The 26,607-nt window shown below is 34.4% G+C and overlaps 1 protein-coding gene across 2 annotated transcripts in view; it reads right to left on the bottom strand.

Annotated features, from left to right (window-relative positions):
* NCAM2 (neural cell adhesion molecule 2) overlaps positions 1 to 26,607 on the bottom strand; it is a 270,726-nt gene that overhangs the window by 118,764 nt on the left and 125,355 nt on the right. For both annotated transcript variants that reach the window (XM_050331536.1, XM_050331537.1), the window contains exons 2-6: positions 14,180 to 14,254; positions 12,941 to 13,147; positions 10,463 to 10,606; positions 6,035 to 6,172; positions 2,729 to 2,846 (exon numbers count right to left, since the gene is read on the bottom strand). In XM_050331536.1, coding sequence (XP_050187493.1) covers positions 2,729 to 2,846; positions 6,035 to 6,172; positions 10,463 to 10,606; positions 12,941 to 13,147; positions 14,180 to 14,254 — 682 coding nt within the window. The remainder of the gene's footprint in view (positions 1 to 2,728; positions 2,847 to 6,034; positions 6,173 to 10,462; positions 10,607 to 12,940; positions 13,148 to 14,179; positions 14,255 to 26,607) is intronic.

The following is a 26,607-nucleotide window of genomic DNA, read 5'->3' as shown; positions in this document are numbered from 1 at the left end:
TCAAAAATTGGTATGATTATTCCCTATGATAATAGTTTTCATCTTTCTGAAGCTATTAGCTACACTTAGCTATTCTGAGAATTCAGAAAACAGACTTCCATTAAATCACTTTATTGCATATGCCCATTTTACAAATGGTTAACCTGAGGCAAATTAAATAAATTGACTGAACTCACAAAGATAAAAGGTACAGTTGGGTATAAAACTGCAAATTATTTCCATAACTTGCCCTTAACAAAGATTACAATCCTTCCAAAATCAGTATTAAAATTTAATCAAGTTCAAGGCGTAATTCCACTTGTTTATTAAAATAGAAACTTAAAACTGAAGTTACTATCAACTTACATTCAACATCAAAAAGTAAACTAAACAAGATGAAATAGGGAATAATTGGCCATTGATTCTGATAAACTGATTCAGTTAGGTTTTCAGTGGATGACAAGCACACTAATATCAGATGAATCAGTTTTGATAGACTTTCCTACCACTGACAATGCCTTTTAGATTTTTCTCAAAATCAAAAAAGATTATGTTGATCTAGTTTTTCTATGTTCAGTCTAATTTCTAAAATAAAAGCATCTAAAGTCTTATAGAAAGCAAAGGTCTTTATCTTGACATATTTGCTAGGTAAGACCAAAGACAAGGAAAAGAGATCAGCTGATTCTGAATTCTTTTAACTGGCTATGTTACATTGTTATATATATTAATATGTTGGTGAAAAGAAACCTAAACTGTTCAGAACAGAAAATTTAGACATTTGATGCAGAAATGTAGTACTGTAATAGAATTTAGAAACTTTTGCTTCCTCTAGGAAAAATAATTTAACTACTCAATCTTTTTTCCCTGTTTACATATCAATAATAATATCCTATCACAGTCATAAAGGGCCTTTTCCACCTACCACTTTAAAAACCTCTCACTTTCAGGAAATATAAAAGCAAGAATATTTTCTACTGACAAGAATTTATAATCTAATAGGACAAAATAAAAAGAGAATGAAAGGGAAAAACCCAAAAAACAACAACAACAACCAACCAAACAAAAACAACAAAACAAAACAAACAAAAACAAAACAAACAAACAAACAAACAATAACAACAACAACAAACAGGGAAGGGAGGTACATTAGCCAATATTCCTCATTCCTGAAATGGGAATAGAACAGAAACTTCCACATTTAATACTCACTATCCAGTCCACAAGCCTGTGAAGTTTCATAAAATCTTTTTAAAATATTTAATGAATGGTTAAGAAAACTCAGCACTTCAACTTTTATGAAATATAATATATATTATATATAATTACATTATATGTTATATATATATATATCTTTATATATAATATAATCATAAAACATATATTCATAAAACATGGGGAAAATCCCACAGCTGTAAACAGGGACATCCACAAACTGCAGAAATGTATACATTCTTTCTTAACAATAGATACACCATAACGTTGGCTGTCTTATACCAAACCCACTTAGGATAGCAGATTTCAGGCAACTCTTTAAGATTTTTGTTCAGGTGAGAGAGACACTGTAAAAAAATTACTTCAGAGACATTAAATATAAGGAATATTAACCTGTATCTTGAATTCAATATCAGTTCTTTAATTTGGGCTCTACATATTTTGTATTTCTTTTTCCTCCTCTTCACTAAATTTTGAATTCCTTAACTTTACATTCTATTTATTTACATTTCCTGGGATTCAGACTGCACAAGAGAAAAATTTGAATTCACATTTGGTGTTTGGCATACTAAGATGAAGGTATCAGTCAAAGGAAGATAACCTTAATCTAACATTGCTCAAAGGTTCCAAAGGAGATTAAGAATTAATGGAAATTCCTTCTACACCCATTTTGCAAACGGAATGACCTTTTAATTCACCTGAAATAATATAAGTAGATGCAAATTATTCAGGTCTAAAATAGAAATATGCACTGCTATGAGGTGTTGAGATACTTTATATCCCAAGACTGATGCATATCTTTGTTCAAACAGAAAGAACACAGAGTGTATAGATATTTAAATTTTTACAAATGTTATATGGTAAGTGTTCCCAAATGACATAGCTGTACTATGCTCATGCCACTGATAAAATCAAAAAACCACACGTGAGCTTTAAAAGCAATTTCATTTTCAAAGCATTTTACCCTTTTAAAATTACATTAAATTACACTGAAGCTTATTTAATGAAACATTCCCTTGTTCCACAGGTGTCTAAAGTCATAGTTCCTCTCAAGCTCTTTAACATGGAGAGTTAGGGTTAGAATCTATTTTTACAGATGGGAAAAATGTTATCTTTTTTACCAATACTGTTGATTTGCATTGGACATTTATTTATTGCACAAATGCATATGTTTTTACCTGATACATTCATGTGCAAAAGTTGTTATTACATTTTTCTTGTGTTGTTTTTGAGAATTGGACTCATTTCTTCAGCTTTATTTGTTTCCATTCACATATGAAGAAATCATGACAGTATGGTATTTTTGTTACTTTTTATGTTTATTTCACTTGCTGGTAACCTGAGTGCAATTGAATTTGTGCAAGTTCATTCACTTATTAATGCTTAATCTAGCTTTAGCAGTTACAATAGAAACAGACAGCCAATGGTCCTAAAATTCAGTAGAGAAATCAAGGATACACAGCTTAATGGACTGTGGTAGAAAATCGTGAGGCATAAAAACAATGTGCCCTGACGTGCAGCCCTCAAATGAACTTACCTGTACCAACTGATTTCAGGTGGAGGTGATCCAGTGGCTCTGCAGAAAAAAGTTATTGCCTCTCCTCGGTCTGCAGTGGCATTGAAGGATTTCTGTAGCAGAATAATTGCAGGGGGAACTGGAAAAAATAAGACATTATGTGCTGTTAATGAAAAATAGAATAATTTGTGTGTTTCTGGAGAAATTTAAAGTGCAGGATAGGATCCTTTTCTAATTTGGGAATTTATCATTATACTTAGGAATCAAGTCACAATATGAAACACTTTTATGAGTATTTCTTTACTTTTCTTAAACACAAGACTTCTAATATTATAAGGACATCTATAGCATTTTTTTCTATAGAATAAATTTTTAAAATTCTTTTTTTAGCAGCTCTCCAATTTTTATAGAGAAGATTCTAAGATGATTGAGGTTATACCTAACCTGTATAAGACAATACATACCTAAGACATAAAACTTGTGTACGTATTTTCTGATACATTGTCTGATTGATGTCAGACAGTGCTTTTAAAACAATTGTCCATATGCAGGAGTTTTGATTATGAATATTTAATTTTTTTTACTGAACTCTTGCATACTTCATGGGCAGGAGCACCATCAGTTTTCAAAGAGGAAATGCGATAGAACCCAACGGGTACAATCTATTCCTATTTCCAAAAATTGTAATTGTGTTCTAAGAATTCTGTTCTTGATATGTTATTACTAAAATTATAACAGGTCCCAGAGAACCTCTGCCCTACAGAAAAACTAGCAATAATATTTGAGACAGTACAACTCACAGGCTGCTATTTAACATATCTTTTCATTTGGTAATTTTAATACGTCTGTCGAAGGTCTGTTTCCATTGACTAACAAGCAAATAGGAAGTGTTCAAGGCCCACTTCGACGGGGCTCTGAGCAAACTGCTCTAGTGGAAGGTGTCTCTGCCATAGCACAAGGGTTGGAACTAAATGATCTCTAAGGTCCCTTCCAATCCAAACCATTCCATGATTCTGTGAAACATACAACTGAAAACAATCCCAGGAGATGGGAGGGACAAGGATATGTGTAAAAGGCAGAATGCCACAGAAAGCAAGAGGAAAGGGAGAAGGAAATTAGAGCTTCAGAAAGTGTAGGTCTCTGCTAGCAAGAACATCCTGTTGGAGTTATTCAGAGTTATCCCTTTTACCTTAACACTTCACTAGAGAAAAGAAGATAAAACAGACAATCCAAGTGAATTTGCTTTTGCCTTCACAGTGTACTTCAACAGGTTTTTCTCATCAAACATTGAGAATCAACTTCTGTTGCTTTGCACCAAATATTTCAGCTTTAGTTTTCTACTTCAGAAGCCTTTCCAGCTCCTGAACCTTAAACATAACAAATTATCATAAAATCATGTACCAGAATTATCAGTGATCAGTAAGTCTATGTTGTTATGCACTTTTCACACTTGTTTATGGCATGTTTTACTATTTTTCACAGATCATTTCTATCTAAAATTGCCTTTATTCAGCATACAAAAACCATGTGGTGTGCAACAGCATTCCTCCATCTCCAATAAAAAAGTGTTGCTTAGAAAGTGTTTAGTACATTTTAGCTATTTTAAGCTACTTTTCAGTGCATTCTAAGTAAAAATACACTTAGGAATATGTGGAGATGAACTAATTCTTTGCCAGAAGCAGCAGGTTCTTTACTGCTCACAAATAAGAACTCCAGAACTCTGATTTGGTTAAGCACATTACTTAAGTGCTTTAATCTTCTAAGAGGTACGACAACGACAATGAAATGGGATTATTTTTCTCCTCATTATTACTGGGAAGACATCTGTTTATCTTTGATTCTGTTCTTGTATGTACATCAGATTGAACTAAAGTGTGAACCAAAGACCACTACAATTTTCACTTATTTCTGGATATTACTCTAAAAGCTATTTTGGACTAAGTTTTATACATTAAATTTTATGTAGGAAAACCTATTTATTACTACAAATGAAGCAGAAAATAGCTCTTAATTGATGCCATTCTACATGGGCAACCATGTCAGAATCACTCATTTGGCAACTACTTCTCCTCCCAACACTGAAATTTAGAAGTGAGTGTTAGCATTCTAGTCTAGAGTAATAATAAGTGTCTGAAGAACCCAATTTGTGTTTCTAATGCAGCAATAAATGACGTGAAGTCAAATCACAGTTTGCAAAGTGGTGTTTTAGCTTAAATACAGGCTCTCTCTCAGCTCAAGTGTATTTAAATATCAGATAGACATGAATGGTGATCAGAAGTCAGAATCACACCTATGTACATCAGTAGCAGCAGAAGAAAATCTCATTCAGCATTTTAAATGCTGCTGGATGCACTGATGGAAGGAGTGGAGGTAATGCAGCACCAGAATGAGCTACCCACAATAATCTACAGAATTCTGCTTCAAAGACTGCTGCGCGACTACTGGGATTTAGCAATACCTGCGCCAGAACCTGCTCTTTCTGCTGACACTAACTGAGAATTCAACTTACATTATGACTTCTGTAAACTGAGGTTTGCCAAGAAGGACCAGTCAAGGGCAAAGCATTCAAGGTTCGGAACATAAAAGGCATGGTGGAAAAAATTTCATTGCAAGATTGACATTAAACAGAGGGCATAGATAAAAAATGACCTTTATGAACTGTGTCCTTTCCAGGCAATATATGAAGAGATATTTATCTTTCAACAGGTCAACTCTGAATTTAAGAAAGGTTGAGTAAAATGCCCCGTCTTGTCTCAATTCATTCATTTTCCTTCTTAGAGGTTTGCTATAAACTTATAAAATGTATAATTCCAATTTTTAGGTAACTCCCTATATATTTTATTCTTCATAAAACTAAAATTTAAAAAAATCTGTAACTAAGACTTTTAATCTTAATAAAATGTATCCATGATTTTTGGAACAGTTCATAAAGTATGTTAATGCAGTGAGGGTGAATAACTATGAAAAATCAATTGTAGTTTAACTGTAAATGACAAAACATTGAAAAATACAGGGTGAACAGAGCTGCTATAATCTGCTACTCAGGTCTTGCAGTAATTGTTAATGTTCTGTGAATGATTAATAACAACAACCAAGTTTTACATATTTACATTTACTGATACTGTGAAATGTAATGAATTCTATTTACACAATAGACTAGATTCTTTTTCAATATTAAACAATTACATTTATAGGAAAACAATACAAAACAGACATGACAATTATGTTAATGGGTTTAATCAGTATTTTTTAGAAGCTGATATATGTTAAAATGGGATCTAATAATCAAATAGAACAACAAGTCAATTCACCTTTTAAATTCCTTACCATTCACAATAACAATTATGTCCCGAAAGTCAATTTCTCCTCTTGCTTCCACTCTTCCTTCACATCTGTATACTCCTTCATCGCTTTTATTGATTTTAAGAATTTGGAGGTTATTGTTTGCTAATACTGCAAATCGATCTAGAAAGGCAAATAAGAGATTAAGTGGAGTTAGTAAATCAAGACAGCATGAGTACCTTAAACTAGTAATATTCGTATACTTTCTCTGTACAATATAAATGCTCATTGAGAAAATGTTTGTTGATTTAAAAGTAAAATGTCAGCTGAGAAATTAGGGGATTTTCTCATTCCAAAATGCATTGCCCTTTCCTAAATTTCAGTATGGATTTTCCATCCATAACTCCCTCCTTAATCATCAAAGAAGTCATCAAATTTAAGTTAAATTTACAATTTATTGCAAAATGAGTGGAATATTCATGAGCACTGATGTAAAATATCTAAAAATATTAAATGGAAAAAATATTCAAAATATAAATTGAGTAAATTTTTAAAAAATAGACAACGAAATGCTGCTTCTCCTTCTATCTAGACACCAAGTATCTTTGTGCCCATTCTACACCATTAAGTTTAATGATTTTCAGCTTGCTTTCCCTCCTTCTCTCCCCCTGTTCCTTTCCTCAGTCACTCTTACTCAGTCAAAGATATGTCTTACCACAGTCTAACACTACATAGAAATGATGTTATCAAAAAAAAAACAAACAAACCAAATAAACCACTCTTTTTTCTACATAGGCCACAATTAACTGAAACTCAGTGGCCTTTTTGAGTAGCTGATGTTCATTACAAAAATCAGATATTGAACAACCGTGCATGCACTCTCCTGCACATGCAGCAGCAAAATTATAATCCGCAAGAGTAAACTGGATGCAAATTCAACTTTTCCTCTCCTTTCTGCCTGGACTAGTGCATTGGGTTTACAGGCTGATGGGTTGGTCCCAGGAAAGAGTAATCCATGTTGCAATAAATTTTTCCTGAACAATTACAACACACCAAAAGGACCAACACTGGAGTCCACATGTGGACTGACCACAATCCCTGTTCCCCGCTCTCCCCGCTCTCCCTGGAGTCAGCAAAGAAAGAGTAAATTTAAGACTGAGAAAAAGGAGGGGGAAGGTGTTGCTTTAATTCTGTCTTTGTGTTTAACTAACTAGCCATATTTAACTGGCAATAAATTAATTTTCCCCAATCCAAATCCATTTTGCTTGTGCTGGGAATTCACAAGTGATCTCTCTGTCTTTATCCCAACACCAAAGCCAAACCAACCAGCAGCAGTGGTAGCACCTCTGGGAGAATGTGTTTAAGAAGGGGGAAAGTTACTGTGCAAGAGCAAGTGCAGCTGGAGAGAGGAGTGAGAATGTGTGAGAGTAAGAACCCTCCAGACACCAAGGTCAGTGCAGAAGCAGGGACAGGAGGTGCTCCAGGTACCAGAACAGAGATTCAGCCCCAGAAGAAGGGAGGTGTGTGTGGAAGATATTATTTTAAGATTTGCTTTTATTTCTCACTATCTTACCCTGATTTGATTGATAATAAATTAATTTTTTCCCCAAGTCAAGTCTGTTTTCCCATGATGACAATGGGTGAGTGATCTCTCACCATCCTTATCTCAACCCACGAGCCTTTTTTTATACTTTCCCTCCTCTGACCAGCTGAAGAGGAGGACTAACCATGAAAAAAAGCAGCTTTGGTAGGTAGCTGGCATCCAGTCAGGGTCAACTCACCACACCTACTGAAGAGGGCAAGTGACAGAGTGGTTGAGTGGGTGTCTGGAAGTTGGCCAAGGTCAACATTAACGGAATCTTTTGAGGAGAATTACTCCCTGCAGTTCATGTATGTGGGTTTTGAAGAACCTGCATACTTGTTATTCAGCTGCCTTTCTTGTTCTGTTTGTACCAGTGTCATCCTTTCAGCACTGGAGGATGACAAAATTTACTAGATTTCAGTTTTAACTAGAAACCAAGTGACTTCTGTTCCAGTAGCAAGAATTCTATCATAAAATAAAGAGAGAAATGAAAAAAGAAAATTTAATTATGCTTCACCTGATAGAAGTGTACAGGACATCCATGTCCTCAACACATTTATGCAAATTATGTCTGGTTAATAAACTCATGCTTGAACATTAATGCCATTTCACACACTACCACATAGAAATTATATAATCTTTTTCTTTCCTGCCTCTACAGAATTCCCAGAGAACTGTGCCTCCAAATGTTTTGAAAAGGTGAGATCCAGTCCCTCTTTAAGCTAATTGCCTTTTTTTTTTTTTGTTAACATAAATATTTAATGTGTGAGAAGAACAAGAGGGCTGGAGGTCATATTTATTTCTTTAAAACACTGAATAAATGAGGGTTCAGGAGGGTTTCTGTTCCTTAGTAACAGGAAACAAAAACTGTAAGTGTTGGCTGGATAATTTTACAACTTTCATTGAAGAAAGATATAATGGGAACAAGAATAGACATCTCTATGAGTAAACTTGTTATACCACAAGAAAAATATTTTGGGTCTTTTTTTACCACTAGTACTGTCTACATACAGACAAAATTAATATACATTATATTATAATCAAACTTAGAAAATGGGAGATGAATTGAAAGTGTGACTTTCTTTTGAAGTCATTGCTCTCCATGTTTTATCCCTTGGTAAGCTTGTGAAAAAGTTGCTGTAAAACCCCACTAAGTATGTAATGATAGCATTCTCATTCAGCAGGAATCAACTGTGCATGGATTGGAAGGGACCTTAAAGATCACCTAGTTCCTATCCTTGTGGGCAGGGACACCTTCCACCAGACCAGGTTGCTCAGAGCTCCATCCAACCTGACCTTGAACAACAGCAGGGTTGGGGTATTCACAACTTCTCAGGGCAACCTGATGAGCTGGTGCACACACACATAAAAGTTCACTGTCCCACGGATATCCTGATAAAAACTGTGTCCTTCACCAAACAGATTGGAGTCAGTGGATCTGGAGAGTAACTGAGCATTGCATTCCTCCATCTTATCACTGTATTGTCTGGACTCAACCCTCTCAGCTTCAAATGCCTGATCCAGAAGAACAGTGAGACACATGACCTTCCCCTTCAGTCATATCAGATGTTAAGTGGTAGCAAGAAGGACTGTCTATGTCTTTTTAGCGCCTTGTAACCCAAGCTAGAGGCATTTTTGGCTGACACTTTGCAAATTTTGCTGTGCTCTAAGGTACCTACCAGGCTGTGAGCTGAAAATGACATTCTCCTAAATTGCTAATTGTTGTTTTGTTTTCAAAATTCATATTTTCAAAATCTTCTATGTGTCACCTACAATCACTGTTTCAATATATATATATATTTGTGTATATATATATATAAATATAAATTCAAGCAGATTTTTTAGGGGTAGAAGTTTGCAATTTCTTTTTAGTCTCTATGTCTAGATGACAAAAGAAATAGGATATACAAAAGCAAGAAAGAACTTTAATCAAAACTTTCTTTTACAGTGGAGAGGAACATAAGACTAAGTCCAGATACATCAATCAAGCTTTTTTCTCCCCCAAGAAACTGCTTCACATTTGTTTATTTCATTTCATAAGACAGCAAATAAACTTTTAGTTTTCATTTTTATATAAAAACAGCAATTAATTTTTAAAAGTATAATAATTTTAAGGGCATACTGCTACCCTGAGTTTCATTACATGCAGAGGCATGCTTGATGACAAGGTGGATAAGGCAGTTCATTAAAAATGCTACTTCCATTTCCATAAAATGTGGAAACTCCCATTTTCCACAAAAGCATATCTGACTGTTGAGATAGCACTGACAAACAATTCACAGTTTTTGAGGCAGTAAGTCAAAGAAATTCTAAGTGCCTAACTAATTGTCTCTCTAGAGGCTTAGAACCTGTATATGGGGAACATGGGGTTTCTCTTCACCTAGGCTTTATCAGTCCAGCCCAAGAAGATTACTTGTATCCCCAGTTGCTTGTAACTCAAAAGGGTTACTTACCCCCAACACAAACAAACTCTCACAGTAGTGCAGAAAGCCGTTCCACCTGGAATTCTCTGAGCAAGTATCCCAAAGTCAGTGAAGTGTGTGATCAGTGTCACTGCTTTGTGCACACAGTGAAGCTCATCTGTGTGTGTTTTAAACATATGTTCGACTCCTATGTACAAGGCAGACCAGGAAGAGTTCCTGTGAAGGAGCTCCCAGAAACCTTTTGGGCATTTGGTCCCTCATATTACACCTAGACAGAATTCCCAATTGGAAATAAAGACATATGGAAGAAACCATCGTATATTCTCTATATACCACAGAACCTGCCTAAATCATACTCAAACTCATGGGCTAATCAAAATCCCTCATATAATGCGATTAATCTTCTTTTACAGTAATGTTTTAATATTAATTGGAATGTATAACTGAAAGAGTTACCAAAATACTAACTGTCAGCAATAGTTGTGACTTCCTCGTTCCGATACAACCAGCTGACAACGGGAGCAGGCGAACTGGTAACACGGCAAACAACTTCTGCATCTTCTCCCTGCCTGAACTCCTGAGGAGACACTATGTCTCGAAAAGTGAGCTTTTCTGAAAAGGAAAAAAAAAGGAAAAAAAAGCAGAATACAGTAGGTGTCTTACAGTTCACTCAGCATTAAAATTACATGTGACATCAAATCAGATAAATGGGACTATTATGCCTTCTCACTGTGATAAAACAGAATTATTTCCATAATATATTTTTCCCAGATAAGACTCAAATGGTCCTAGACATATAATTTCCACTGTCTGTAAAAATGACTTTACAATCATATTTTATTATGAAAAATTTTGTTTTCTTCTCATAAACTGTTCATGTTTTATAAATGTATTTTCGTTGTTTTCAATGTTCCAGAGCCCTGTTTTGAAACCTTAGGTCTTACAAGTCTATAAATTCATATTAATAATCTATTTACTCTTTTGTGTTATATTCCTCATTATTTTATTATTTAATTAAAACCTCATGCTTTTATTCTATCAAAACTTCCATCAAAACCACTAAAATTTGGAAAACTACCTAAAAAAGTAGAATTTTAGCTTCACTGACTGAGAAAAACCTCAAAAACCAGCCAGAAATTACATGGAAAAACATTATTAAGTCATATGAAATTGTAGCATTGTTTTTAAGAACTAACAAGAATTTTTAGGCCTTACAGTAGGCTTTTAATTTTTCCAAGCCCAAATAACCAAATGATATTCGACTGTATTTGTGGGTTGAATAAATTAAGTATTATTAGAATTTAGTGTCGGAAGTCCAAGATGGTATTAATTCAAGATTTTATACAAGATCTAATGCAGAAACCAACTGCCTGACAAAAAAAAAAAAAAAAAAAATCTACAATATTTTCTTGCACACAAAATAAGCAAATCAGCCTATACTCTCTCAGATCAAAGATGGTCAGTTATCTTTCAGAGGACACTTCGGAGAACATAAAGCAGAGATGCTTCTTCAACTCCATTGTTTTTGTATTGATACAGGCTCAAGTAATTCACACAGTTCCCACAGCAGGTGGGAACTTTTGTTGCATGCAGCTCTTATAATTTTGCATGAAGTGTTTGAAGTATTTTAGCATATGTAAGACGGAAAAAAAGCTCTTATAGACATCAGTGAGTCCTAAGCCAGGCTCTAAGACAACCAACAGGTAGTGAGTGAGTCTATCCTGCTTTTTTTTTACCACACATCACAAATATGAATAAGGATACTTTTATATGTCAGTTCCCACAAACCTTGACATCTTTTTTTTGTGAGTTTTCAGGTTTATGTGACCTCGGAATTATTAAAATTATGACATGCAAACACTTCAAAAGACTTTCACTTTGCTCAGCAGTCTGTTAATGGAGAAACTGGCAGTTTTATGCACACAAATGAATTCCCCAAAACTTGAATTCCTTTGAACTGCCAGCTTTCAAGCCATCATGTAATCACTTGTAACTGCTATCACCCTTTATATGGTTCTTTTATCAAAACATGTTTTTATAATTGTATGTCTTTTGTTATCTGAGTTATCTGTACCCCTCAGAAGCAGAGCTTTACCATTCTACTCTGTATTTTCTGTCTCGTTGTAGTGCCTTAGCATTTAAAAAACTGTTCTCTAATGAAATTAGAGACTAACTCAGCTGAAAGGCTTCTGGCATATGGCCCATCCTTTCACCAACAAAGACCTTCCTTACATATTCACTGAGTTTGTTTAATGTACTGCTTCTAGGCATTTTTGATTCATCTGAAGAATATGGAACAATGTAGAGTTACTCAACTACAGTGAGAAAAAACCCAACCACAAATCTCTCAGACAATCTCTTACAACAGTAGAATGTATTTATTTTTTCAAATATATTCCTCAATTAGTTCCTTGCAATTGAAATGCATTTTGGTTACTTATCACCCCAAGCTTGTCAGTGCTTTATGTCAAAATTCCATTATAAGGCCAAGAATATCAAAAGACTGTCATAAAAATAACTAATTCAGCAAAACCTCCACTTTTTTATTGTCACATATTGCACTTCCTGCAATAATAACTTTTATTTATATAAAAATAAAATTTTATTTATGCAGATATTTGCAATATATCGTAGATATATTTTAAGAAGAATTATGTTGATCTAACTTTTTTCTCATATTTACTTATTTCTTTGAGAAGCATACAGTGCACCCTCCTAATATGACATTCTAAAATACAAGGAAAAAGTGATCTATGGTATTACTAAGTGACCATCCGTTTAATTTGGGTCTTTGTCATAATATCTACTAACTAAATTGCAGGAGATGCAATTATTTGCAAGAAAAAGACCAGAGCTTGGGAAGACGTTTTGATAGGCTTTCCTTTCTTTATACTAGTGGCTTTTAGAACACAGTCTTCCGTTTGTTAATGATAGTATTTTACTCACGATAAATTTCCAAAACTACAGTAGCTTCTTGAGTTTGTCCTTTAGCATCTGTTGCTTGACACCGATATATCCCGGCATCTTCTATGTTTGCATTGTAAATGGTGAGACGTGATCGAACTCCTTCTTTCTGAACAACCACTCTCTGACTAGAAACGATCTTCTCTCCTTGGGGGTTGTACCAGTCTATGCTGTCAGGCTCACCAATGGCTGCAAACGAAACCAAAGAACACCCCAGGTTTAGCAGTTCAGGAGGACGTCATGCAGTGCAAAGTTTATCCAATGCATAGTCCATGCAGCGTCAGGAATTTATGGAAAACTCAGGAAGAATTTCTTCATGGAAAGGGTTGTCAAGCATTGGAATGGTCTGCCCAGGGAGATGGTGGAATCACCATCCCTGGAGGTGTTCAGGGGAAAAACTCGATGTGGCATTAGAGCCATGGTATAGTTGACCTGGTGGGGCTCGGTCAAAAGTTGGACTCCCTGATCTTGGACGTCTTTTCCAACCTAAACAATTCAGTGATTCTATAATGTCAGCTAACTGCTAAATTGTGAGAGTTGTCAAACTGTCAGTAGAAAGACAAGCAAGACAAAACTGCAGGCAGATGTGTGATTGTTGAGAGAGGATAAATAGCAGCTCAATAATTCAAGAGGGGTAAAAAGCCTACAGGCAGGTATAAATTCCTAAAGGGAAGACACAGGCTGTCCAGCAGTCACTGGATCAACAGGTCAAGTCATCAGGCAGTTGCACTGTCAGTGTAGCCAGGCCATGTGTCACTGTCAGTGGAAGATGCCAACTCACAAACATTAAGAATCAGTGTCAGGTAGCTGCAAATGCAAACTCTTCTCCTGACTGATAACTGCCTCACCAGTAAAACTCTTTAGCTCTCTCGTCAGGCTGGAGAGGATGCTAAAGCTTAAGCTAGTAGTTTATTTAATTCCTAGTTTAGACAAGTAAAAATATTTTAACTAAAAAAGCCTCCTAACAGATATAAACTATGTATCAGATATACTGATACACTCGAATTCAAACTGAGTGATTAAGAGTGTGAAATGAAGAGATTCCAGACTGGAAAGTCACTGCCAGTGAAGACCTAGTATTCATCACAATTCTTATGAGTCAATATGAATATACAGCATTATGTCAATTTAATATCGTGAAATAATTAATTTGGTTTTAAATATGTAGGAAGTTCAAAAATTAATAAAAATTACATACCTATAAGTAAAATGAATACATACCTGTGCACGTGAAGAACTTGGATTCACCCACACTGAGCTCAACTTTGCTAAGTGAAATTGTAACTTGGAGTAAAGCTGAAAAACATAAAATAGTTTGTAAGTACACTTGTGCATTTGTCAGTTTAAATTTTATGTTGTCAAGTTTTGTATTTTTTTCAATCTATACAAAGAACCTGTTCAACAAATCTGAAGTTTCAGCTAAACATTGTTATGCTTTGAACAAAAGTACTTATAGGGGTAAAGAAAACAATCAAAATAAAATGTTATGTGAAGGATAACAGCCTCATATCTCAAACCCGAGAACAAAAGTAAAGGGGAAAAGAAAAAAAAAAACGGAAAGAAAAAGGTATAGAAATACACATAAACCCAGAAATTCTAAGAGAATAGGGAATTTGGAACACTCATTACAAACTGACAAAGGGTAAATCGTTCCTGACTTCTGGGATAAAATTATTAGTTTAGCACATGACAGAAGACTACTGGGTGGCAATTACTTTAACTTTATCAAGGCTTATAACGTTACCTCCCACAACCTTCTCATATTCAACTGCATCGGGTATAAATAGCAAGGTTTTGGTAGAGGGGGCTGGTTGCAGAGGTGACTTCTGTGGGAGGGAGGTTAGGAAGTGTACTGTGACAAATACAGCCAGTTCTAGCTAACTCCACAATGCACCCACTGCAGGACACTGCTGAGAGGGTTAGAGGAGTTTGTAGCACCTCTTAGAACACCAAACAGAGGAACAAGGTCAAAGTGATAGGAGGTGCTCCATGGCACAGTTGGTGACAGCCCTGATGGGACGGTGGGACATGTGAGAACAAATACATCCTCAAAAGGCCTATGGATAACTCACAACAGAACCAAGAAAATGAGTTAGGCAGGAGGAACAGTGGGAGAAAAGAGTTAAAATAGAAGGAATGGCAGAAAGAAACCACTATGTCCTCACACCAACCTCCTGCATTACCAACCCTCCTGCATTACTATCCTGTGTTACCTCCTGCAATAAATAAATATTTCCCCAAATAGAGTGTTATGCCCTAAACAGTGATTTACCAGTGATTTTCCCATCTTTACCTTGACCCATCAGTTTTCTCAGTCTCAGTATTCCTAACTGCATCCCTGTCTTTCTGTTGTTAAAAGGGATCGAGCAAGGAAGTGTGTGGGGGCTTGGCCTAACCCACCAACATCAATCTGTTTTGTTTGACCCTGATTTGAGCAGGAGATTGGACTAGAAACCTTCTTCAATCCCTTCCACCTTGAATTATCTTGTCCCATGACCCTAGGAACAACCTACCCAAAACAGACAGTATTATTGGTGAGGGGGTTAATGATGTAAAATAACTATGTACTCTTCAGTAATCACATTTCCAGCATCACCATCATTCTAAGTAACTGTTTCCTCTTGAACATCCATTATCTTAAAAAATTTGAGCAATAACTGTTCATGAACCAACAGTGGATAAAATCAATCATGTTAATTTGAAGCCCTAATCAAGGCAGAAGAAGTTGAACTGGCAAAAAATGGACTCATTTTTTTAAAGAAAACAATCTGAATTTTCATTCAGTATTCTGCATAGTAGAAAACTGGGATGTATCTGAAGGTTAAGAAAAAATATTGGTCTAAAAATCTGGATTTTCTTTCAGTCTTGAAATATAGTAACTATGGTCTATTCTTTGTATGTGGAAATATTTTACCTTTTTGAAAACTGCAGCACTACATATAATTTATACTGAATTTCATAGTCTCACCAAGACTCCTTCTGTATAATTGGCATAAAAGTCCAGCAGGACAAACATCTCTAGAGATGAGAAATACTACACTCCAAACTAAATTTTTTCTCTGACAAATTTCACCTATGAATAACAACCTGCTAAACCCCTCAATTATTCAGTTCTGCTGACAGCAAAAATTCAAGAAAAGATGAGCACAAGAAAAAAATCATTAATCTCTATTGATAATACTTAGATAATGTGCCAACTAATACAATTAAGAGAAAAGTGTAATGAGATAGATTTTCTATTAACTTTCATGTAATCAGCCCAGATAAGCAAGAATCAGACAAGATCTGAATTTTTTCTTCAATAGTAGTACCAAAACCTACACCAAAAAAAAGGCAGTGAAAATTGCAGATTATTTCATTACCAGTCTGCAAGCCTAAATTTAACAAAACTGGTTATTTTCTAATAAAAGAAAATAAATTAAAATCAAATACATGTATGGTAAATAACATTTTTCATGAGGGGTGCTGAATTGTAATGAGGGACTTGTACCATTCTCTGCACAACAAGAAGGAGCACGGTGAAGGCTCCTTTAGGACACAGAGAGCACTGACAGAGAAAAAGTCTGTGCTCATTCTCATCTGTGGTCTTTAAACCCACGGTATCAGAAGAAAAAGACAAGCCTACTTGTGGGAAAGGAACTGAGTTTCACACAAAGTTTTCTTTTACGTTGCAATAAGCACCAAGGAGTAATAAATCATGCAGGAGGCTACTCCAAGCCTCATTTCTCTGTTTACCCGTCAGGTAAAGCTTCACTGTAACCTCAGGACATACAACTGCTGGTTGGAAACCAAGGTGCTAATAAACACAGAAGTTGAGGAATTTCAAGCGCTCAGACATTTATTTCACATTACAGACTCATTTTTTAGGTCCTATGCCACCATTTCTCTGGTATATATATTTTTTTATATGTTTTTTAATGGAGTTAGCAGTCTTTTGCGGTTGCTTCAGAAATATATACATCAGCATTTCAGTAGTATTGCTTCAAGGACAATTGCATTGCCTAATTCCAATAACTGTAATAACTGATGTCAAACTATGTAAATGTAGTAGATTAAGTAATGAATGTCAAGTAGAATGTAAGGAACAGCATGATGAGAGGTGAAAAAAGCAAGAGAATATTTTTCCTTCATCAATTAAACACATACTTGAAACTCTCACACAGTTTTGGCAAAGGGTTCAAATCCAATTAAATTTCTTAGCATAAATGTAACTATAAACTCTATGGAGACATGCTGGCTACATCTCTGAAACCAAAAGGAAGTCTTCTTTGCTACATATGGTACTTTAATATTTACAAAACAGAAAAATATAAGACCATCTGTCCCATTTTCCCAGCTTCATCATTTTCCTAGCTCTGCTTCATGTAAACAGTAAAATACTGTTTCATGCAGCCCAGAAAGAAAAATATTGTCCAAGTTATTAATCTACCAATCTTTTCTTATTAGTAGTGAGGCAAATAAGTCAAGTATGAAGCTAGGAGGAGGCTCACTTGTCACTTACTGAAGGTGAAATATTGCAAAGAGACAACAGAGTCAGAAAGTTCCACATTACTTCCAAATCTGTTTCAAGAACTACAGGGATGCATTAAGGTATTATAAGCTATGATAAAGTTGGCTGTGATGTACTCACAGCTCAAGTTATGGCTGTACTCTAACAGCTAATGGATTAATATAAAAGGGAGTTGTTTATAACAGACTGGTCTGATGATCTTTGAATACACAGGAAAATCAGGTCAGTGAAGATGCTCCAAAAATTCAGTAGAGGTGGTATCTAACTATGTTAAGCCAAGCCCAAAAGTAAATAGTATCCTCTTGATAGATCTGACAAAATACTGCCTCTTCCCATTTTTCCAAGGATATCACCTAACTACTTATTCAGAAAAAAAAAATATTCAAAAAGACAAGATGTAAGAGATCTCTTCAAGTAGCAGGCTGGGGAGTGTAATCCTGTTGTAGTACAGCTATTCTGGGAAAAGTGAAGTCAATCAGAACTTCACTCAGTCTTTGGTACATATCCAATTTTATAGCAAAATAAAAGAACACTGTTAGCACTAGGTGATACAACCAATCCCATCCCTTTTGATCACAGTCATTATAAAAGAATTATTATCAGTTGTAATACACTAAGAGGATTCTGCTGAATTATTCCTTAATGGGTTTAAAAATCACTTAGGAAGATAAGTAAGAACAATAATGAGAGGTCCATTTGTAATGTTAAATATGGAGACAGATGACTGCATTCATGAGGACTAATATTTAGTAGCCTAATTGATTTCAGTCCCATTAGCAGTAGTATCCTTCACATTTTAGAACAAACATCACACACCTGCCATAGCTGTCCACACATCTGATGCAAGAAAAGTGAGGTGTCACCAGTGAGAGGTTACAAAAATTGTAACAATTAGTGACTTGCATTTGTACTTCTACTGTCCCTTAGCAATATATTAAAAGAAGTTCAAAGTGTATACTATACAAATGTACTTTGAAACATATCTGTAAAGTATATAGGGTACTAAAAAGGATAAGGAGGTAATATTTAAATAAGATCTGAAAAATATTGGGTAAACCTCTCTCTTAACTAATAACTCCATCCAACGTCTTCTTGATAATTCCATTTCTTAAAAAAAAAAAAACCCAACCAAAAAAAACAAAACAAAAAAAAAAAAACAACAAAACAAAAACAAAAAAAACAAAACCAAAAGAAACACACACACACAAAAAAACACCAACACCTAAAACACTCCAAAAAATCCAAAAAGCTTCCTTTTGTCTGTATCGGAAAGATACCAATAACAAAACATACTGTATTCTACCCCAGTTTGCACAATGCAAATTTGGTACAATACAGCTGAACAGTTTTTATGCTGCATAAACATATCTGAATGCATTTTAGAATTTACTTTTGAGCAGTCAGACATCCCTCTGCCATAGAGGGGTCTTTCTAAATCTGTTGGAATGCAAACTCACTGAAGGGGAGAGGGTAATGGGAAGGCAGCAAAAAGAAAAGCACACACGTATGAAGAACAAGGCATAGCATGGGATCAACACAGAACTAAGGGAAGGGGTGATAACTAACAGAAGGCAGTTTGGGTGGCGCTGGCACTAACTTCTAAAAAAACCAAGGACATTGCAAGATAGGACTGTCTTCCTTGGGAAGGTCCTAATTCTATTTAGAATAAGTGCTCTGACAATAGTTATACCATCAGCTATTGGAGTTCTCTGACTTCATGCAATAAGCAAAACTTACCTGGGTGATGTGGTTTTGCTTTCAGCAAATGATTAAGCTAATATTTAACATATAATAAGCTTAGAAAATGAGGTTTCACTATCCTTGAGCATGAAGAAATTAGTATGTTTTTAATAGGTATCAAATTCAATTCCAGAACAACCATCCACCCAGTTAATCTTTTTACCCTTTATTGTGCAGGCTTCTGAGAATATTCTGTGTCAGTGCACTGATTCCCAGATACAAGTGAATGGCCTTTGAATGAAAATTACACTAGCATAATCCTTGCAGAAACGCATTCTCTCTTAACTTCCTAACAACTTCTATTTTAAATAGACTTTGAAACAACAAAAAGGTGGGTTTTTTTGTTTTGTTTTGTGGGGTTTTTTAATAGTATATTTTATATCTATTTAGACTCATAAGCTGAAATAATGGAACATAAATTATTAAATATAAAATGAACTTGTTAAGTATCTGACTTAAAGGGTATTTTATTTAAGGCAAATACTTTATTAGGTTCTTTTTAAAAACCTCAGTAAGTTAAACTCTTTCAAGTACTGATTCAGTAAAATCAGAAATACAAAAGAAAAAAAAAAACACTATACAAGCCATAAAGTTACATTTCTGTTAGCAAAAGTATGCTCTGAGCTGTTTCCATGAGCAGTCAAACAGGAATGATAAACCTCTGCCCTGAGGAATCCCTTTAAAATAACAGTACAAAATAGAGCTGAATTAAAGTCTGTTAAGCTGTTTGCACCTGAGAGATGGAATGACCTCCTGAAAACCACATTTGGAAATATCTTAAGTCCCCTAAGGGTTGGGGTTTTTTTATATTTTAAACATAAATAAAGAAGACTCTAACACTATGGACCTTTGAAGAGGGAATACACGTGGTCAGATGTTACACAAGAGATGACCTTTAAAGCTAATGACATAGCTACTAAAACTATCATCATCAAACAGAAAACCCACAGTGAAATGCTAGAAACAAAATAGGATTTTACCACATACTGTCACATCTCTCTTATATCCAAATGAACTGTCTGTAGAGAAGAAATCCTACCATTTGTATATCCACTGAAAAGGAGATGATGTTCTTGTTGAGTTTGTAAAGGTTGTGAAACTTGTCATGTTTAAAACCACCTAATACGTTTGTAATCCTTCAGGAACAAAAAGAATGTTAATGAATATTTTTTTTTTTCTGTGTATATGAGAACCTACAGAGAAAATGTAATCCAAATAGGCTATTCAAATGCAATTCATTCAACATTTTATCATTTCAATGTACTTTCAGATTTTTTTCCTTAATTTTTCTAGTAGTTTAATAAACTACATAAAGTTTCCTATTTAGATGGAATTCTAATATCCTGGAGGCACTGTAACCCTTTTTTTTCTTATGAGAAAGATATATTAATGGCCTAATGATAGCCTGTCTTCCATTCAACGGTCTTAAATTATTTTCTGCAATTTTTTTTGTAGAAATATATGAAAGACAAACGGCATCTGAAAAGCCAATAAACAAAATTTAAATTTTAAGAGTTCGGTTATTTTTCAGCTTCACAGTGGGCTGACTACTATTGAATCATAAAGCATCACTTCTCCAGGGTATGACAGTTCTGAGAGATGTTGTTTATATTTATAATTGCTTAACAGAAAGTTTTACAATAAATTAAGCAGTTCAGTGTAACTGAACTTACTATTTCTTTAAATTACCCTTAATTTGGATTTGTCAGTAGAAAATACAGTTCTGATATAAAGTTCTGATGTTTTATTTGAATTACTATGGATTCCTTGATGAATTTCTGTTGTATAGAATACAGAGTGGTTTATTTTTAGGTAGACAAAACAGTCTTTGTGCCATCATGAAGTTGCTCCCTACATCTGTTGAAGTGTCATTTTTCCCTGATGAGAAGAGCTAAAGTCACACAAAGTTCAATCTCCCTTCTGGGGCATAACAGATGTTACAGGGGTGAAATGCACAATGCAGGAGCACCAACACAATCCACTTTTGTGCAACAATGGCCCAAATACTGAAGAAGAGTCTTTCTATGAACTTGCAGAAGAAACAATAAAATAGATAAGCTATTACTATCTGAGCAGAGACAGTAAACAAGTATAAACCAGTCTGCTTATTACAATTGCATTCAAAAGACTTACTTAAACATAAGTAACTCATTACTGTCCCCTCAAAAGTCAAGCAAATTATAATTTAGAAATAAACATATAAATATTGTGAGTTTTATTGATATTTTTAGGTAGGTTGATATTGGGAGCTCAGTTCTCTCAAAACTCAAGAGATGCAATATGGATAAATATTTATATGTAGATTTACAAGCCCAAACATATTCAGATACTTTAAAGAATACCTAAAGAATATTTAATGAATATTTAGTATTCCTTGTCGTGGGTTAAAAGTTTATTAAAAACAAACAACCAAAAAAAAACCCAAACCCAAACAAGATTAAAAGGAATCCAAATTAAATAAATAAAGAAATAAATAAAACACCATGAACATAGTCACTTAAAATATGGTTTGGGCAAGAAAGATTTGTTGTAAGTGAAATGCACTATGAATTTTGGAGGACTTTAGCTATAAAATGCCAGGCATGACATGATGCAGATATTTAATTCTATTTAAGTTATTCTAGCTAAAATCAGTAAAGCTTGAAGTTTAAAATTCACTGATTAACAGAGTATTAATCTGTTTTAACTGCAGAGAAACATACTGGGGAACCTTTCTCATACATCAATCTCATACATATATAACTACATAAATATGTAGGTAAAAATAATATAGAATAATATGATTATATTTATCAAAGCTTAACACCTTAAAAAATCTCCTCAATCAGACTTTTTTGGTGGTTTTGGCAGTATTAAACAGAAAGAAAAAGTACTTCATGAGGCTATGATTTTTAAGGAACATGTTTCCCAAACTGAAAATTACTAAGTCAGGGAATTCTTATTTTCACAATACCTTCTATACAGAAAGTAGAATCTTTTCAAAACCCAGAAATCCCTCAACAAAGATAAATTTGAAAAATTAAGACCTTAATCTTCAAAGTAATGGTTTTCCAGTAACAATAACCTGGAATGACAGGTGTAGAATGAGTAGGAGGCTGGGGATTTTCTTGTGTGGCAGGGTTAATTTTTTTTAATATTAAATTTATTTTCTAAAGTAACAAGCGATAGGGCAAGAGGAAATGGACTCAAGTTGTGCCAGGGGAGGTTTTGATTAGATATTAGCAAAAATGTCTGCACTGAAAGGGCTGTACAGTATTGGAACTTCTCAGGGAAGTGGTGGAATCACCATCCCTGGAGAGATTTAAAAGATGTGGAGATGTGGAAATTAAGGACATGGTTTAGTGCTGGGCTTGTCAGTGCTGGGTTAATGGTTGTACTCGATGATCTTTTCCAACATAAATAGTTTCACGGTGCTTTGTTTTGTTTTTAATCTAATCTAAAATAAATTTAATGCAAAATGTTTGAAGTCAAACAGTGATACAAGCTGACAGTGGAGCCCAGTGACAAGTGGTAATGTGCACTAACTCAGACACAGGAAATTCTGTTTAAACATAGAAAAACACTTTGTCCACTGTCTTTTATTATAGAACAGTGAATCAGGTACAATACAGGAAAAAAGAGAAATACTTAAGGATGACATTTATCCAAAACTGTAGGCTTTAAGTTAAAGCCTACAAACATTTAACAGGCTTCTGAAAAGAAGCACTCGTGCTATAAAAGTGTTTCATATTCCCTCACTATATTTCATTTTGGTTTGACTGAGATAAAAACTTTTTAAAACTGCATTTCTTCATTGTTGCTGGGTAATTAGCACAAGTTTGATAACATGCCAAAGCAGTAATTGAACATGGACTCCTAATTAAAAGGTATATATATGCTGCTTACAGAGCAGCAGCAGAAAACATGATAGTGGGAACAGGAGTCTGGGAAAAAAACCCACAAAACAACAAAAAACCACCACCAACAAAACACCCAAAGAAAAAACTGCTAAGCTAAATCACTGCCAAAATTCCTCCTTCAAAATCAGCTCATAGGCCAAGTGATCCTTCAAAGTGCAGTGGAGTGTTAGATGGAGCCAACATTCATCTAAACCACTTGGCCTGTATAATATAAATCCAAACAACATGTTTCTCAAACTTCAGGCCAAAAATTGTATGAAAAGTTTCTGTTGAATGTCAAACACATTAACCATTCAGATGGTCATAGAACTAATTCAACAGCACTAAACTACCAAAAAGAGGAAAATTAAAAAATACTGGAATTATATCTTTCTGTATCCATAGACACGGCACTGGAAAGGTTCTTTTGGATCTGGCAGACATTGAAAGATAATTCCAAAATTCCACCCTAAATCTTGGATATTTTAGGGCACCAGTGAATCAATGTTCCTTAAGATTCTAGTGAATGGTATTGTAAGAGGGATTCCTCCACATCTCATAGGAGCCAAGAGTTTGCCAAGTCTTAAACAATACACAACCCATTCTCACAAAAATGTCTGCTTTAACCACATTCTACAAAGGAGACTATTATATATTAACTTTTTCTAGTGATGAATATGTTAAGAGATTTATCTGAATTAAACCAAATGTAGTTGCTTAAAGATAATACTCTAGTAATGACAGGGCAAGAAATCAGATCATATAATTATAGAACCAACGTATCCTCACTGATTGAAAAAGAGATCTTTGCAACATTTTTGTTGCAAATGCAAATCTTTGCATCCCTTTCCCTCAATTCTCACCAGAAAAACACCAAAACTAGCCTTAGAGTTCAAAAATTATTAGTGGAGAGTAACAAACAAATAGATGGCCAGATACAGCAATCTAGCAAATGTTGCTAAAAATACCGTAGTGTCTGTGAAATGCAGCTGTAGGCAACAAATAAGTTAAAGTAGAACAATATGTAAACTAAAGGCAGCAACAGAAAGAGCAGTATTTCATTCATTACATCTTGAATAAAACACACTGAATAATCATTGTCTCTGTAGCTAAAAAGAGAGGATTTTAACCTTGCAAGAATCTCCAAACAAACAAGTGCATTGGCTTTCCTTGAAGATTTGTCTTTTATTTTTGTGAAAAAGATGACACAGGCAAAAATTATTTGTTTCAAAGAAAGGACTTATCTCGTCAAAAATGTTTTGTGCCTCAGGAATTTGTTACAGTCTCTGTCAGGAGTTTTCCTTAATACAAGTGTAAGCAGTTCATTCCATTTCTCAGAAGCGCATAATGAAACCAGAGTATCAACTTCAACTACACAAAACCCCACATTTTTAATTGTAAAAGTTGACAAAGGGATTGTGAAAACGTGACCCAAGGATGTCTGTTTGACATCTGAAGAAAATGAATTAATGGCTCAAAGAGATATGAATTGTCTCATTCACAGTCTGCTGTTCTGTTGAGGACAGATGTCATAAGGGCATAGAGAAATGGCTAGAGGGACTTCCTGATGCCAGTCATGTACATCATGGCAGTGTCTAAATTTGGATTTAAGAACTTTCAGTCCTTCTCTTGGCGCTGGTCAGTTTGTCTGCATGCTCCTTATAATAGGTAGGATCTTTCCTGAGACACTCAAATTGGCTGGAATATAAATTTATGGACTCATCATTTCACTCAGTATGGTTTATCTTAAACAACGTTTTTTATTTTCTCTTCCTTCCATCAAGTCATTGAAAAACTTGAAACCACATTTTGAAATGCAAGAGTCCACAATTCAGTACTTAGGTTTTCCATTATTATTAATCCAAGACTAAAAGCTATTATCAAATGGGAGTGATCCTAAGAAAAGAAATAGTATCTGCATCAGTCACTAAGCTCTTTTAAGAAAACTGTGTTTAGAAGGAAAGATACTGGAAGCACAGAATGGAAAACTAACCATCGTGCTATCTGCTTTCTCTACTTCCTTTAGTTTTCCTTCCTTTCTGCTTCTGGAATTTACAAGTAAAGTAATTTTAAAAACTATAATGTATAACTTACAGAGTACTTAGACAATCTTATTCAGAAACATCTTGAACTGTAAGTATTTGTATAAATATGTTTTATCTTTCATCAAATCCTTTGAAAAATATTACCATAATTCAATTGCACCCAAACCTAGAATTGTTGTTGCATGCATTTTTATCTATAATTTAATTATTTATAGTTTAAAATTAGGATAACATTGAGTGATGTCTTTTTATTATTCACTGTTGAAAACCCACTTAAACAAATTTTAAAAAATCATAAATTACATAAACAATGCTAAAAAGATACCAGAAGATGGTAAGATATTCGAAATTCAATAAAAATCAAAATATTTTAGAAAAAAAAACTCCTTCAGCATAATCTTCCCCTGAATGGACAATACCTGAAGAAAGATGAAATTTGGTTGATTATATATCTATTCAAAAAAGGCTTAGAAATCACTGTTACAGAGTGTGACTGCTGAGGGTATCAGAGCTGTTGAGGGCAGAATGTGTTTGTCTCTATGGCTGTTAATTCAACATCACAGTCCCTTGCAAAGATAATACACCTTTATGCATGCAATTTCTATAATTCTGAATACTCCTAATCCACTTTAGAGCAAACAGCTTATTATGACACAAAATATATTTAATTTTTTAAAAACTTGTCTAGCTGCCTCAGTATACAGATCAATACATTAAAAAGATAGGTATTTTAAATTATATGTAAGAAATTCACATTCTTACATTTTCTATTCACAATACAATTTCTATTCACAGAAAAAATTCAATTACACTATAGGTAGCTATTTTTATTCAGCATAGATCTGGTCATCTACATAAACTCCCAGGCTAAATCTGGCATGGGTTAACCGAGCTAAGAAATTTGATATTTTCTTTATATCTCTGAAAAACTGCCATAAAACCATAACATTATTTAGAATGGAGGTGACCTCTATAGGTTATATTATCCAACCTCTGGCTCACAACAAGGTTTACCTCCAAACTTAGATTAGTTCCTTGGTCAAATATGAAAATTTCTCTCCCACATCTGAATTAGCTTAGAATCATACATTAGAAGATAAAATTAACAGAAATGAAAATTTAAAGACTTAAAAACTCTCCCTCAGTATGTCAATCCATTTAGGACTTACTGAAAGTGAGTTTGTCTGTGAGCTAGACCAAGATTCAATGCAGTTATAAATTTATGGCATAAAAAGAAGGAACACAGAAAAATATTAAGTGACATAAAAAGATAACTTTCTGATTTATTTTAAATTATTTTCAAAAAGCAAAACAGCTATTTCTGATGACATCCAGGCATCTAACTTTGAGTGAATTCTTCTCCAGTCCTCTATTCAATGCCTTAGAGGATAGAACAGTAGCACTTTGCCCAGTTTTGGTCCCCTAGTTCAAGAAGGATAAGGGGAATCTGGAAGAGTCCAGCAAATGGCTGTGATC

This window comes from Myiozetetes cayanensis, unplaced genomic scaffold (assembly GCF_022539395.1).
Source record: "Myiozetetes cayanensis isolate MyiCay16 unplaced genomic scaffold, myiCay2020 scf5-8, whole genome shotgun sequence".
Taxonomy (NCBI): domain Eukaryota; kingdom Metazoa; phylum Chordata; class Aves; order Passeriformes; family Tyrannidae; genus Myiozetetes; species Myiozetetes cayanensis.
This window is presented reverse-complemented; position numbering and strand designations above follow the sequence as displayed.